This window comes from Atheta coriaria, unplaced genomic scaffold (genome assembly GCF_025399875.1).
Source record: "Atheta coriaria isolate IRGN ID8LTWV9N9 unplaced genomic scaffold, Caltech_Dcor_3.1 hic_scaffold_9_pilon, whole genome shotgun sequence".
NCBI classification, from domain to species: domain Eukaryota; kingdom Metazoa; phylum Arthropoda; class Insecta; order Coleoptera; family Staphylinidae; genus Dalotia; species Dalotia coriaria.
Window position 1 is genome coordinate 4,369,380 of NW_027045451.1, and position 15,662 is coordinate 4,385,041.

The 15,662-nt window shown below is 37.1% G+C and overlaps 3 protein-coding genes across 4 annotated transcripts; 1 reads left to right on the forward strand and 2 right to left on the reverse strand.

Moving 5' to 3' along the window:
* Window positions 1–7,483: 7,483 nt before the first annotated feature.
* On the reverse strand, window positions 7,484–8,451 carry LOC135798502 (trypsin alpha-3-like). Its single transcript, XM_065311359.1, has 2 exons — window positions 8,310–8,451; window positions 7,484–8,254 (listed from the first exon to the last, which is right to left on the reverse strand). Exons 1-2 carry the CDS (start codon window positions 8,359–8,361, stop codon window positions 7,530–7,532), a joined length of 777 nt encoding a protein of 258 aa, XP_065167431.1. The 5' UTR covers window positions 8,362–8,451; the 3' UTR covers window positions 7,484–7,529.
* A 366-nt stretch (window positions 8,452–8,817) lies between these two features.
* On the reverse strand, window positions 8,818–10,668 carry LOC135798748 (UBX domain-containing protein 4-like). 2 transcript variants are annotated; one of them, XM_065311689.1, is made up of 4 exons: window positions 10,433–10,668; window positions 10,238–10,372; window positions 9,101–10,140; window positions 8,818–9,045 (listed from the first exon to the last, which is right to left on the reverse strand). In XM_065311689.1, the coding sequence occupies exons 1-3, from the start codon at window positions 10,512–10,514 to the stop codon at window positions 9,101–9,103; spliced, it is 1,257 nt and encodes a 418-aa protein (XP_065167761.1). In that variant the 5' UTR covers window positions 10,515–10,668; the 3' UTR covers window positions 8,818–9,045. The 2 variants fall into 2 exon arrangements, with proteins under 2 accessions (XP_065167761.1, XP_065167760.1); XM_065311688.1 differs by having other exon boundaries at window positions 9,105–10,140; window positions 10,433–10,666.
* Window positions 10,669–10,741: 73 nt separating this feature from the next.
* On the forward strand, window positions 10,742–12,803 carry LOC135798749 (DNA methyltransferase 1-associated protein 1-like). The gene is made up of 8 exons (XM_065311691.1): window positions 10,742–10,884; window positions 10,946–11,180; window positions 11,286–11,449; window positions 11,503–11,721; window positions 11,782–11,874; window positions 11,930–12,139; window positions 12,211–12,364; window positions 12,421–12,803. The coding sequence occupies exons 2-8, from the start codon at window positions 10,973–10,975 to the stop codon at window positions 12,705–12,707; spliced, it is 1,335 nt and encodes a 444-aa protein (XP_065167763.1). The 5' UTR covers window positions 10,742–10,884; window positions 10,946–10,972; the 3' UTR covers window positions 12,708–12,803.
* The last annotated feature ends 2,859 nt before the right edge of the window (window positions 12,804–15,662 follow it).

Consider the following 15,662-nt stretch of genomic DNA (forward strand, 5'->3'; position numbering starts at 1 on the left):
CACTCGACGAGGTGCGGAGTTGCGGACGCGAAAGCGCACATTCGCGGCCCGCGCTTTCCGGATTGGCGGGAAACTTTCGGTGCGGCTCCGCCTCCGGAAAGCTGCGAGAGGGGGGTCGTGCACCCTCGGCGTGAGGGTGGAGAAGAACACGGGCAGATCTGCGCTATAAACACCTTCAGAGGTTTTTTTTTGTAAATTTTAAACTTTTTTTATGGGTGCATATACAACATATGGAAAATCAAAGACAACACGGGGGTGGTTTTGATAAGGATTCTGTCAAAATGTCAAAAATTTAATTTTTTAAAAGTTTGACAAAATTTAAAATTTAAATTTTTATTTTTTGACACTTTTTACCCAGTAACTTTTTAAATCAAATAAAATAAAAGTTTTTTTTTACTTAAAATTATTGAAATAATAATGAGTCATTAGTTAAGTGACGTTCGGCGTTTTTTCAACTTTTCCGCGAAGCGAGCATTCCACAAAAGTCTCCAAAGACGTCGCCGCGTGACTGGTGAGTTATTCACCGCGACAGTCGAGTGTGTTTGCAATCCATTAGTGCGCACTGCGCTCGGCTCTTGCAGACTGCGCTTAATGATGAGTTAATCTGTTGACAGAGGCAAATATCCATCGATTTCCGATCGGATCGCGCGCGCGTAAGTGCGCGGGCCCAACATCTTGACGGCGCGGGCTGCCGGGGGACGCCAGTCAACAAATTAGTTTGTTAATTAGCCGCTTTGCGTCCGAGGTAATGAATTGCAAACAATCGCGATAATGACGCGACATGTGTTCACGCACGCAACCACACATACACCTATAACCTAACTTTAATGTATCTACGTCAACTTAACCTAACCTATTTCTTTACTGCGTGCGAAAAAATCTTGGTGCATACGTGACAAAAACTGTTTGATTTTTATTTAATTGGATTTAAAGTCGATGTGAACTCGACTCGATTGTAAATCCGTCTCGAGTCAAGTGCTGATTACAACCATTAGGATGTAATTAAGTTGTATGTTGTGTTTGCAGTGGGAATTAGATCGAAATCGATCAAATTAATCGAAAAAAAATCGTGTCGTGTGTTTGTCATCGTTCAACCTCGAGTGTGAGCACAATTGTGTGCAATTATTTATTTATAAATTAAATAATTCATCGTACTTATTAAAACGGATTTAGTTTATTGACTTAAAATGTTGGTAGGTAGGTTGGAATATTAGATAACAGTTGATTGACTGCTTGTTTAATTAGTTACCTATATATTATGAGTGTCTAACGCATTTATGGAGTGTAGATAATGTGCGTGTGTGTATTAAAAGCGAATAAGTTGCATTAAAATGCACTTTATCCATGATCGCGACCCGATGGCGCGTTGTTGCGTTGATTTTGCGAATGCTTTTCGCTGTGTGGAGTGTTTGCGCACTGGCCGATTGCTGCCGTGTGCACACAGTAGCATATGATCGATTGTTGACAATTCGGCGTTGCCTCCGCCAGTCGCCCGCCCCATCTGTCACATTAAAATTATTTTAATTGATCGTCGTTTACCAACGATGATGATATGTCAGTTATATTGGCTGTTTCAATAAGTATTAAATCATTTTTTCATCATTTTTTGTTTATTTTTTCTTTAAAAAACTACAAAAAGTTAAATATTTTTTATAATTAAGAAAATTATGTTTAGTTTTATTGTTTTTGTAGTTTTCAAAATGTTAACACTTTGTATAAGTATTAATTTGGGATTTGCATTAATGCGCGTTTGTTTTCATATCGTAAACATGCCGATGGCAGAATGGCGCGACGGATATAGTGTTTTTAATTAGCTCGACAATGCAAGCCTAATAATGGACTGATTTGGCGGTGATCATCGAACGTCATTAATATTATCGCTGTTGTTCGTTTTCATCATTCGCGCATTAATTTGAATTTTCGCGCTCGGTGCGAATTTAAATTAACGCGTTCTCATCAGCATGTTGATTACAAAATTACAATCGATTAAATTACTATTTAAATTAAATACCTATATATTTTCACTAAGTTTGATAATATTTTTTATTTAATTATCAAAATTTGTCATTGTGATATTGTTTTACTTTAGAAAACATAACAATAGAAATGGATAACGTAATCTTTCCGGTTGATTCAATGATATTTCCGAATTTGTTACATATTTAAGTATTTTCTTATTTTGCTTCCAGAATTTTTTCAATTCGTAATTTGTCGCATTGCAGCTTTTTCTAAATTTATTTATTGTCATGTGATTTGTATTATTGAGTTTTTTTGTTTAAACTCGATTAATTCCGTTTAATTGCCCTCGGCTGCAATTTGCGCCCGTAGTAAAAATCGTGCGCACTTTATTTTCATGCGATTTATTGCATTCGCACCCTTTTTTCTCCCGCTGTTATCGGTTTCCTCTCTGCTGCGATTGTTTGAGTGTGCGTGCGCAAATGGGCAAATGTCAGCCGATCGGTTGTAATTCGTTATTTTCAATTAGCAGCTCGATTGTTTTTTTGCACACGGCGTGCAATTAGCCCTCGTCGGCGCGCGTGGTTTTTCCATCCGGTCATCATCGATACGCTGGCGAAAAGTTTAATTTTGTTTTGCAGCAGCCCGGTGCTGGAGGGCCGGTGGAAAGCGATCGTCGATCACGGCTAATGGCGAAAAACGCGCACAACGAGTAATTGAGTGGGACAATTTTCGACATTCGACATGTTGGAATACTCATTCGGAATGCTAACAAATTGATGACAAATGGCGACAATTTAAAGTTACCGGATTAAAACGTGTCGTTTTTGCAGTGTTTATGTGTGTTTCGATTGTTGGTTGATGAAGAAATTAACTTTTTACTTGTTTAACAATTTAGTTACAGTATTTTTGACGTTAGAATTCTAATTTAAGTAAAACAATTCAAATATTTTGTTATTTAATATTTTTATTGACATAAAATTTTATCAGCTTCTTCAGCTAATTCCTCCAATCATCAACAATCAATATGCACAGATAGGTAGGTACTAGTACCAAGGTATCTACTACTTCTTACTTGCCTAATAAGCACTTACCATCGTCTAGTGCTTAACGCATTAATAGTGTTGTTAGTTTAAAGTCTCGTTTATGTCTCGTTTGACTTAACATTGTTGTGCGTTCTTCGCGCGGCGCGTTCGTTTTATTGTCGCCCGCGCGCATCGCGACGCTAAATGCAGAAGCGAACGTGCTCAAGGGCCCGTGCTTTTTGTTTGCCCACGCCTAACACACTCCTAACAGGTGTAGATATCTACTTCCTTTTTATTTTTCCATCTTCACCGTCTTCACATTCAAACACTCATATGCCACATCAGAACCTTTTAGGGCCACATATAGATACCTATATATTGACAAAAGTTCAAGTTAAAGTTCTTATAATAGAATAAATAAAAACGTTCAAAATTTGTTTTAAGGTGCTTTGGAAGATAAATATTTCTAAACATTTAATGATGGGTTACAGGATCCATCCAAAAATAATATTTTTGTTTTAAATTAGTCTTATAAATATGGAGTTATGGGATAGTTAAATATTTCACTATCTTTTTATTGGTTTGTCTAAAAAATTGCTTCGTTTTAAAAAATGTAGTTTATGGTATTTTATGGTAGTACCATAAACTGATACTCACCCTTAATTTATGGTAGTACCATAAAGTGATACTCTCTCTATATTCGTGTAATACCGTAACAGCTTGTTTTAATAAACAAAATTCAATATTAGCATGGAAATAATGCTGTGATAAGATTTCGGATTTACACAATTTGTGACATGTGTAACCTAATTGTTTGCGAACACGAGTCTTGTTTATTGATATTAGAAATTGATTTTCATTTCTCCCTCACGCACTCTCATGTTACCTCTATTTGCATATGGGCACCTACCAAACGCGGCGTGTGTGTATATTTTTATTCACCTCACAGTGCTTTCGGAGCTGAGTTTGGGAATGAGTTCATTTTGCGTTTTGCGCGTCTGTTTGCCCGGTATTGCTGTGCGTATTAACACATATTAACAAGTAGGTATTAGCGACTTAATAATCTCACTTTACAAATATTATATCGAACGTATGTTCGCGCGCATGGTGAACGCATAGGTACGCAATCCGGCTATGCTTTTTTTTTTCATGTTTATTTATGGGCCTTCATTTGGCCATAAGTCGAGTTCGCGCTTAATTAAATTGATTAAGCGAAATTAACTGTCATTAGTGCAGGCGATACGTGACAAACAACGGGCCATCGCAGCTTACAGTCCTAATCTATATTTATTTTGATATTTGATAAAAAAAAAATTAATTAATTTCTGTTTCTAAAAAATAAATCATTTTTATAACCCATTTTTAAAAAGTGTTGGTTGAAAAAATTATTAACTGAGCTTTGTTGCTGCTCGAGGATAAAATGTAAATGCAAATTAACGAATTGTGAATTGCGAAATTCTCGAGCAGTCGGAGGAGCTCGAAGGGTGCGAGAAGAAGCGAGTGGGGCGAACGTGGCTCGACCGTTGGAAGGGATGTTATAATTAGCACCAGATTAAAGTAATGTCTGGGGACACATTAAACGATTTAGCTCTGTTAATTAAAAGTGTAGTGCGCCGGTTTGTAGCCGTATGAGTGTATGGATGTATAAATGTGTGTGTTGGTGAGAGTGAGCGTGGCCGCCGAAGTGGGGATGACGGCGTCGGCGGCAACGCCACCCCCTGACTCGACTCTGGCCGACGGGCCGGGAGATAAATGATCGTCGGGGGCGCACTCTCGCGCTTCACCCCAAAGGCGAGCGGAGGCAAAAAACAACCCGAATAAAATCTTCCGACATTCCGACAATATTATATTATGCCATCAAAAAGTGAAATTGAAATTTTATAGTTTTTATTATGTGTGCTTTTGATTTTGTTTTGATTTTAAGCGGAATAATTTTATTTTAAGTTTAATGTTTTGCAATTGATGGCAAATTGGAAATGCGAATGGCGATTGTTTGGTATTTCTTTATTTCGCGTGGCTCGCGCGCGACCATAGTGATTAATGTAACGAAATAAACGAAAGACGAGCAAAAAGAATGTGCGCGCTTCGGAAAAAAAACGATGAAAAGAAAAAAACGCGCGGGGACACGCTTTTGTTCCGTCCTCGGCTAATTGCGCCGTTCGGGCGGTGTGTAGCGCTAATGGCCGTCGAGACTCACCACCCCCACAGCCGCCTCCAGCTCACCCCACATCGTTTGCCGTTTTAATCTGCGGGGTAATTCCGCTCAGACAGCAACTTTCGTCCGTAAAAACTATCAAAAACTAGAAAAAATCTATTCCTGTAAATCTCGTGACTTTCACATAGAAAAAAATTCTACAAATATAAACTTACGGGATATTTTCAGACGAATCTAGAACTCATTTTGTTCAGTTGTCCTGCTTTGGGCGTTGTTCTTCGTCGGTTTCATTTTGGGGCTGCTCGAGCGTGTTTCGAAGGAGGAAAGTTGGGCACTCCGGGGAGGCATAAAAGATAATTTCACCGCCTGCTAATTAAACTTAAATGAACAATCAGCACTTTTTACGACGCCATTCCCCGATGCCAAACGCGCGGCGCGCCATTGTTAACGCCCTCGCAATTGGCTTAGATTAAATGGGATTAATGATTTTTCGCGCACGCACCAGACGCCAGCCCCAATGCGCCTAAAAGGCATCCAAATGGCAGTTAAAGCGTTCTCGAGGACGAGATTGCCTATTAGTCTGTGCGTTTTTTGCAAATCGTCGCTCGACACTCAATCACTCATCGATAAAACAACTAAAAATATCACCAAGTGTTTTATTAGTTTTAGTTTTTACTTGGAATGTAGAAGATGTTGAATGTTGAGTATTCATGTCTTCAACTGCATCTTCTATTTGTGAAACGCTAAAATACAATTAGTTTCCGAGGGGTAAGCATGCGGGGGGTGCGAGTGCTTCTAATTATGTGTAGTCTGTATTCATATCGAGGCGGCGCGCTTCGGCATCGGCGTTATGGCGGCAATTAACATTGTGGTTTAACGGTAATCATAGTCTGGCGGCGCGCGGTGAGCTTCATCCCCTCGAGACGCGACTCGCATCGAAACGAGGCCATCACTGGAAACGCCAAATCCACAAAACAGAAAACAAAAACAATGCTAGTATCAAAATGGCGTTTTATTGAAAAAATCACAACGAAAAGCATAAAACTCTGGAGTTCTATACTTTTATTTTATTTTACATTAAATTTTCGGCGTGTTAGTTGAGCTGGAAATTAAGACCAAACTCAAGATCTTGATGTAGACATTAATCATCTCGCGGGAGCGTCTGGAAATGACTTAATTTAGGCTCGTTTCGTGCTTTTTGAGCCAGCGCGGCGCGTTTTAATGTTATGCAGATTAAATTGCTCGACCGTGGGGGCGGCGACGGGCGTTTTCGCCGAGGTGAAATATAATAAAGTAGATATCGTTCCGCGCACCGGTGGTGGGTGGCGTGGGTTTAATTTAGCTCTTGTGGCAGCGCCGTCGTTTGCATCGCGGCGAAGCGCGCGAGTGTCACACACGCCGCCACCGGAAGGACAGAAGGAGATATAAGGCATGCCAGGACGACCGCCCACCCGAAGTATGCCGCCTTCAGGCGAACGAGCGTCTCGGGACAGCCGTCCGCCGGCGGAATGTGTCATTTCTCATAATTGCCACGCCGGATTGTTTCATTAGCGCGCCCATTAAAACTAACGACACTCTTGCCACCAATCGCAGGACGCACGCTGCGAGCAGAATATTATATACGTTTAATTCCTGCCAAGATGTTGGAATGTCTTCTTGGCAAGTTTCTTCAGAGTGATTACTTTTTTTTGCTACCTGAACAGAAATTATATGCTTATGGATTATAAGCATATTTTTTTGTATTCATGAATAAAAATCAGAAAAACGTACACAAGTCCCACTGTCACTTAAAATGATCGATAGCATTTTAATCCGCGCGATAAATCACACTTAATCGATCATTATTAAGCCATTCCGCACTATTATTAGCCTGAGTGTATTTAATTACTTGGCGCACTTGAACTGTTGATGATTAGGTTCAAATTAAAAACTGATCCAAATCATTAAACCGTTTCTCGCATTCCTGCGAACCCCTTATATCGTTTATCTACCTAATCCGCGATACGAAATTAATTATTCATCCAAATGTTCATCTGATTTTTTGCGGACTTGTTCTATTCGCGTCATAATTTCGGATTAGACTGATACGAAACAAAGGACATGCAATTATTTTAATTTTACAAAGTATGGATTATTATTGTTAAAATAGTTTTGGTATTAGAACATTTTAGATTAGTTATAAATGGATTAAGGGATTTATTTAGGCTTAAAGTTATGCATTAAAATGTAGTTTTATGCTTTTTAGATTGCTAATTTGTGGAATAATGATCTAAGCACTTTTAGAAGTGAGGATTTACTTCTATTTACTTAATTAAAAAATGGTAAAGGGTAAATTATAGTCAAAATATATGCTTGCAATAGTTTATAATATCCTTTTCCCTTTTTATCAAACTTTAAACATTGGCGATTTGTCTAATATATTGTCTGATTTCAGAATTGGCCACATTAGTGTATACTCCGGGATAACCAGCAAGGGCGCATCCACGTCCCCAGGAGACGATGCCCACCAAAGTGTTGCCCATAGCCAAAGGACCACCGGAATCACCCTGGCAAGAGTCACTGTTAGTTCTAGCAGCGCAGATCATCCTAGGAGTGATGGCACTAGCTCCGTAACTGCGTTGGCAAGAACTCCTAGATACCATGGAGACATCTACGGCTTTCAAGGAAGTAGTGGTGGAACCACCGGAATTCTGGGCGCCCCAACCACTGACCCTTACGACGGTTCCTGCACCAGGTTCGCTGGTAGCTAAGTTAATCCTTCTGCCGGCGGTGATAACATTGTTCACTTGGATCAGCGCAACATCGTAGTCAGTTGTGCGGGAGTTGTATTTGTTGGTGTAGAAAATGGCAACAGCCTGCAGTTCTTGGCCACCGCTGTAGGCGTTGGATGAACCTACGCGAACTCGCACTTGAGAGGCAGATACTCCGGGTACGCAATGGGCGGCGGTGAGGATCCAACGGTCGGCGATGATACTGCCACCGCAACCAACACGGGAATTAATCAGAAGGACAGCCTGGTATGGGACTTGCGAGATATCAACGAAGGATCCTCCTACGATCCTGCCGGGTTCATCAGAAAAGTCATCATCTTCTTCACTGATATCACGGCGAGCGCGAGCTAAAGTAAAGGTAAGTTAATTTTTCTACCTAATAATTTATTTTTAAATATTTACCTTTAACCGCAACGACCGCACACAACAAAATAGCAACTTTGAAGAACTTCATGTTGATGTCAACTTAGTTATCCTGCGCTAGTTCCAACTATTTATATAGTATTACACAGTCTACAGTTTGAGAATTAACATTTAAAAATTTACATTGTAAAACAACAATTCAAGAATTCATATCAAATAACAAGCTGATTACAAAATGTAAATAAGATATAAAAATTAATAATGGATTAGTTTCGCAGGAAAATGTTAACATATTTTTTAGTTAAATGTAAATTTTGGGCATTGCAAGGATGTTTTCCATATGTTTACGATTCTCTGACGTAAATTTGGTAATTTATTGCTATTTTATATTGAAAACACGCCACATATTGGCACTCAGTTAATCAAAAACATTGAAAATTCATTTATTGTTTTGCAACCTTAGATGAATGGAATAAACCCAATAAATTTAACAATAGCAGAGTGGTAGTGATAATTCCAGGTCAAAATTTAAAAGAAAATCAGTAAATCGTGATTATTGATTTATTAAAATTTCACATAATTCCCTCTATAAGTCTCGAATATATTCATAATTTATAAATTCAAAGCCATAATTCAATCAATATAATTAATCTACATTTGCTGCGTCGAGTTGCCATTCCACGTGTTGTTATCTTCGTCGCTATCATGCTCATGTAGTCGATGGATATTCCCCTGCTTCTTTACAGTTGTCTCTCCAGAATATCGTTTCTTCGAACTAAAAAACAAAACAAATTATTTCATCCAGGGAATTATTTAAATTCTCCTTTTACCTACCTTCCTGCAGCAGGTGGATCCGTATCTGTGTTCGGTCGCTTGTTCTCATTCGTCGTCGGTGGTCTTGGAGCCGCGCCCCAAACAAAACTCTTCAAGTATTCCAAAAAGTTTAAAATCGGCGCAAGAACATACCAGAACATGCCAGAGAGTCCACCTGATGAATTACTATTCGCGACAGTAGTGCGTCTTACGCTTGGCAGTACAAGCACTGCCGCATTAGGCACCAATTGCAAGTCCATCAAGTTCTGACTCGCGTCGTTGACGGTAAACTCACGCTTGGGGAATGTGGTCGACAAAATAAAATCGCGCTGGTTTTCATGTAATTGCAAATAATCGATCACTTCCTGCAGACAAGCGGAGCTTTTGAAATCGTGTGTGATTTGTGAACCGTCGGGAAGGCGGAACTGCAGTCGTGCTGTATCACTGTTTACTGCGCGGACAGGCATTCTGGGTGCTTCCTTGGGAGTCGCTTGTGGTTGGGTGTTATTCATACGGGCTGCTTTTTCTCGCTTGTCTTCTTCGATTTGACGGCGGACGCGTTCGCGAGCTTCTTGATCTTCGCGGCGTTCCTTCTGACGTTCATCCATTAGGTTCTTGATGTCTTGATCTTGCTGCCAGCGCTTCATTTTCTGGACATCTTTGCCTAACTGGCGACGCTCAATTTCTTTGTTGCGCTCCTTTTCTTTTTCTTCTTCTTGCTTTTCTTGACGTTTCTTAGCGATCAATTCTTGAGCGAGTCGAAGTTTCTCTTCTATTGAGATCTGGTTGTCTGATGTTGAAGGTGCTACTTGTAGGGGTTCATTTGGTGGTTGTTCTTGTGCAGGTGCAGGTGTTGGTGCTGGAGTGAATGATGAAGTTTCTTTCTTCTCTTCATCATCAAGCTCCATTGGGACCATTGGTTGCCCACCATTCTTAACAAGAATCTGATTTATTTTCTTAGCCATATCTTTTGGTGTTAGTGATGCATCTGTGATAATCTCTAGAGGTGCGCCTGTCTTGCCAATGAAGTAAATTGATGGTGCTGTTGTTTGTTTATCTGACAAATAAAAAATATACAAAGATTTACATTATTACTGCAAATTTTATGCTATAAAATTTAATTAGAGTACTGTCAGGGTGATAATGTGACTTACAAATCTCAGAAAATTGCTGATGTGTGACACTATCCTTTTCAACAAGTATTGCAACAAAATTAGAGCTGTTTAACATTTTTGCAACTTGTGGTGCGTTAATCGTCGCAGTCACTTGCTTGCTTTGGTCATCTTTGCCTGAAAATCAATTATAAAATGTGATTTATTTTCGTATTTGAAAGATTGCTGCAAAATCACCTTCTATGTATACAACAAAGATTGATCCATTCTTGCGGGATTCTGTCACAGCCTCGGCGATACCTCCTTGATACCACTCCATTTTAACGAGTTGAAGTAAATCACGAGACAATTGGTGGCAATAATGAATGAAATTTATTAAAAATGCTATTGATACACGTAATTATTTGCCCACAAAGAATGACAAGTCGAAATAGCCGAGTAACCTATGCAAGTAATTTGACTTGGCCACCGTCAAGGTGAGATTTAGGGCGCAGTGTGATTTAAATTTAGGGGATTGTACATTTCTGACATAGTCAGTATGTACGGTTGGCAACCATTCATGTTGTGATGTTGCCTATTCGCGCAAGTTTAGTTTGGTTTCGCTTTTATTTACATCCACTGAGTGAGGTTATTTGTTGGATTTAAGAATCACTCTCCAGATTTCGGAAGTGGAATAAATAATTTTAATTGTATGTTTATACGAAAATTAACATATTTTTGTGTTATAATAAATGATTATACCTATTGCAGATTTATAGTTATAAAGAATAAATAGCCATGGCTGATGTGCGCGATATTATGGACCTGGAGCAGCCTTCTGCTCAAGAAGTGACGCGAGAATCAATTATAGGATCTGACAAATTGAAAAAACGTCCTCAAAATGTGCAAAAAATACCTCGACGGCCTGAAGGAATGCATAGGGAAGTGTTTGCTCTGCTATACAATGATAACAAGGATGTTCCACCACTATTTCCATCAGATACAAGTAATATTTGTTTATTTTTAAATATTTACTTAATGTAATTAAAATATTCCTTGTATATTATACTTAATATTCTATATATGATTCTAAATTGATTAAATACTTTAGCTAATGGTTATAAACAGACCAAAATCAAATTGGGCATGAGAAAACCACGTAAATGGAAGTGGATGCCATTTACTAACCCTGGAAGAACTGACAATGCAGAGTTTTATCATTGGAGAAGGCCAGCTGATGAAGTTACAGGATATCCTTTTGCCAAATTTAATAAAGTATGAGTTCAGTAATATATATTTGGAGGTATATGAATATATTGTAATTGTAGAAAGTTGAAATATCAGAGTATACTGATGTGGAATACAATGAACACCTATCTAGTGAAAATTGGAGCAGAGATGAAACTGATCACCTCATTGATTTAGCAAAACGATTCGATTTGCGTTTTGTGATTATGGCAGACAGGTATGACACTGAAAAGTTTGGTAAAAGGTCTGTTGAAGATATCAAGGATCGATATTATAAGATTGCTGGGGTTTTATCTAAGGTGAGACTGATTAATAGTCATTTCACTTTAAAATGATATATCTTTGATGTATGTTTTTAGTTACATGGTAAAAAAGTGTACACATATGATGCAGACCATGAAAAACGAAGGAAGGAACAACTTAAGAAATTATATGAGAGGACAACTGAACAGGTATAATATTTGTATTCATATCTGGATTATGTATAACTTTTTTTTGCGTTGTCAGATGGAGGAGGAGCAAATGCTAGTTGGTGAACTCAAGAAAATCGAAGCTCGTAAGAAGGAACGCGAACGTAAGACCCAAGATTTGCAGAAGTTGATTAGTCAAGCTGACAGTCAGAGTGAAACACCGCGCAAAACAGACAAGAAGCTTCCGAAGAAGAAAATCTCGAATCCATCGCGTCCGTCCAAGGTGGACACTACAGTAATTACAAAAGTAAGAACACGTTCCACGTTTTATGAGTTTGCATTGATATTTTGTTTAATGCAGGACACTTTTTGTTGTAGCAAATTTTACAAGCAGCGGAAGGCACCGGCATTAAGTTTCCGGATTACAAAAACAGTGGTGTTTCTCTACGTTCGCAACGCATGAAGCTTCCAGCGAATGTCGGTCAGAAGAAAGCCAAGGGACTAGAACAAATGTTGCAGGATATGGGAATGGGCAAGTTATTTATAATTCAAATCATGAATTGTTCTGATTGTTTTGTTTCTTTATAGAATTAAACCCAACTCCTACAGAAGAAATTTGTCAGAGTTTCAACGAATTACGCAGTGATATGGTGCTCGTAATGGAGTTAAAGGCAGCTCTGACCACATGTGAGTTTGAACTGCAGTCTTTGAGACATCAGTATGAGGCACTTGCACCAGGAAAAACCTTAACTATTCCTGCTCAATTGATGCCGAGTGGTCCAGCAGCTGTCGATCGCGATGTAGATGGTGTTAAGACTACAACCGCAGAGATTATTGATGTGGTTGGCTCTCCAGGTACACCGAATCCTCCATAGATTAATGTGTTTCATGTAATTTGAGTTATTTTGTATTAATCTGATAAATATCTGCTTAAAATCAACTTTAAAATAAATGATCTATTTAATAAGCAATTTTTGTGTTTCAATGGTCGGAAAATTGGAAAACACCCTATATCTTCTGCACCAAAGATGTAATTCACGATTTCTGACTAAAACTAACTAAAAATGCCTCAAAATGCCTATTCTGTGAATTTGTGGCGTTTTTCTTATTCGTGGAACTTCTTTGTTAAAATTATTTTGTCTCGAAAGACAGGGCCAAACTTCCTTGTTTAAATAATTTTGCCTCGAAAGACAGGGTCGAACTTATTTGCTTAAATTATTTTGCTTCGATAGACAGGGTCGAACTTTTATGTTAAAATTATTTTGCCTCGAAAGACAGGGACAAACTTTTTCACCTGAAATTTTTTCGATCGAAATACTGTGAAAATGATTTCATCATAAAAAATGCAAAACTTTCTTTTTTATGTTCGAAATTTAAAGTTGGAATTTTTAAATTTTGTTTTCGGATTCTAAACAAACATTTAATTATTATCCATAAATCCTAGTAACTTTTTGTTCTAGCATTCCTGGTTTGGGCCCTAGGATGTCTTTAATGTAATCCAGTATACCCCTGCTTACATTGTATTTAACGGCTATCTTTGAAACCAGCAGTTATATTACAAAAAGTTATTAAAATATTTTATTAATAACGATATTTCCTATGATAATCGGTAATAAAAAGTCTTATTTTCTTGATTTGTTGGATAATTAAATAAATTAAGAAAAATCTGGCGGAGGCGCCTGACATTTTAATTATTGTTAGTAAAAATTATTAAAAAGTAATAACACCATTATGTAGAGCAGCTTATAATTACCTTATTTAAATAACTTTCCGCTTTATAGGTCTAAGGGTTTGCTCAATAGACGTATTTCATCGCAGCATGTACCAGCTACAACACTTAATAACCCATTATCTCGAGAACTAATTAAGATAATCAAAAACCGAAAACGGGGTGACCTTCAGCTTTAAATTCTATAGACAATGAGATTAAATAAAAATGAATTTTTATATAGTGAAAACTGATTTTCCGACGTGATTTTCTCGGAAACCATAAGAGTTTCAGCAAATTTTCTTGCATTTTCTTCATGCGATAACACGGATCTACAAAATGGCAGATTTAGTTTTTTGATTTTATGAAGTTGATCAAAGACCCCTCAAAATCATCAAGAGGTTACACTTACCGATTTTTTGGTCTAAAAATTCAAAGTGAAGCTAGAAGAAAATGGAAAACGTTAATCTACAGAGAATTGCAATGCGATGGAAGATATCCAGTCAGTTTTCCGATAACATCAATATTTCGGAAAAGTTAGGAGAAAATTGGTACAGGCCAAATTGAACCACTTCTCAGATTTTCTTGAAACTTCTCAATCAGGTGCAAAATGATGCAAGGAATCCATTTTGGCAAGTCTTGTTCCAATATCTTAATTAGTTTTTAAGTTATTGACCATTTTCATTTATTACATAACTATTGATAATTGAAAATATTAAAGTGCTATCTAATGTAAAATTGTACCTTTTATTTAAATGTGAAAACAGTTTTCCTTTAACTCCATTAGTTTTCACATTAAGTGCGAAAAACTGGATTATTCGTTTCCTCTAACATTTCTTAAGCAAAAAATAAAATTTATAAATTTGACTTTTTTAATACAGAATATTTAAGAAGATGTGATTAGGAACTCTTTGTCTTAATAAAATTTTGTTCTAAGATGTACCGTTTTTATTATAATCACCATAATTGAATTCGCTTATGCGAGAAATCATGATTCCTTAAAATTGTAAATAGGGCCTAAACGGTCGATATTTGGAAAAATTGTTACTTAAATATTCGATGTAGAATTACATAATCTATCAGAATTCAAAATTTGAATTTAAAATTTCAATTTATAATTTTTGATATAAAAAGAGGAATCTTTCGCCTTTTTATGTCATTTCAAGACAATTTAATGTTAGACACATTGAAACGAGTTTGTTTAAATATATGGGTTTAAAATAAAGAAAAACTATATTTTCATGCAAATTACACATTTTACACATTTGAATACTTTATTCGTTTCAAAAATGATCAATTTTATATACATTTCGAGTTTAGTCATATTAAAACTTATAATGTTTTAAACATTGTATTTTTTAAATAAAATGCACAGTTATCCATCATCTACCACATATAAAGACTTTTATTAATTGTTTTAAACAAATCTTAAAATAAATTACTTTTTGCCATTCTGTGCGAGAAGAAATATGAAAAATAAGGACATATATTTTTAAATCAAAAATCTTGATTATTGTATAAATATAGAATGTCAAGTTTATAAATTTTGCATAAATCATGAGTGAATTTAATGCTGAAAAACAACTACAAACGGTGGTTTGATTGCATTGCTTTTATTGGTATAAGAAAAAAATCATAAATAAACGTCACCAGACAAAATAAAGATAATCTCCTAGCCGAACCGTTATAAATTTAGACACTTTGAAGCATCATACATGTAACAAACGTAGGATTGCAACATTCGCTTGTATTTCTGAAAGCGGTATCAGCCCTGGTAATTTATTTAAAGTAACAGTTCGCGTTTCGCCTCATTCCTCAATTTGGGATGCAACTTAATTGTAATTTTGCGTAAATTACGACAATCTTACAATATGTAACAGATGATGCGTACAGCATTACTTTAGGTCGTTTTATACAAACGTTTATCATTGAATTTACACGTTTTGCCATTCTTGTCCAACTTTTTTATACTCACTGTGCTGCGATGCAAGTAAGTAGTTATCCTTTCTTTGATAAATCTCAATTAAAACAGTGAGTACACAGCCGTGATGAGCCATCCTTTCATATGATCGAATAATGCGCAACACCGGCAGCACTTCTGACGCGCACGCCCTGCGTCTGG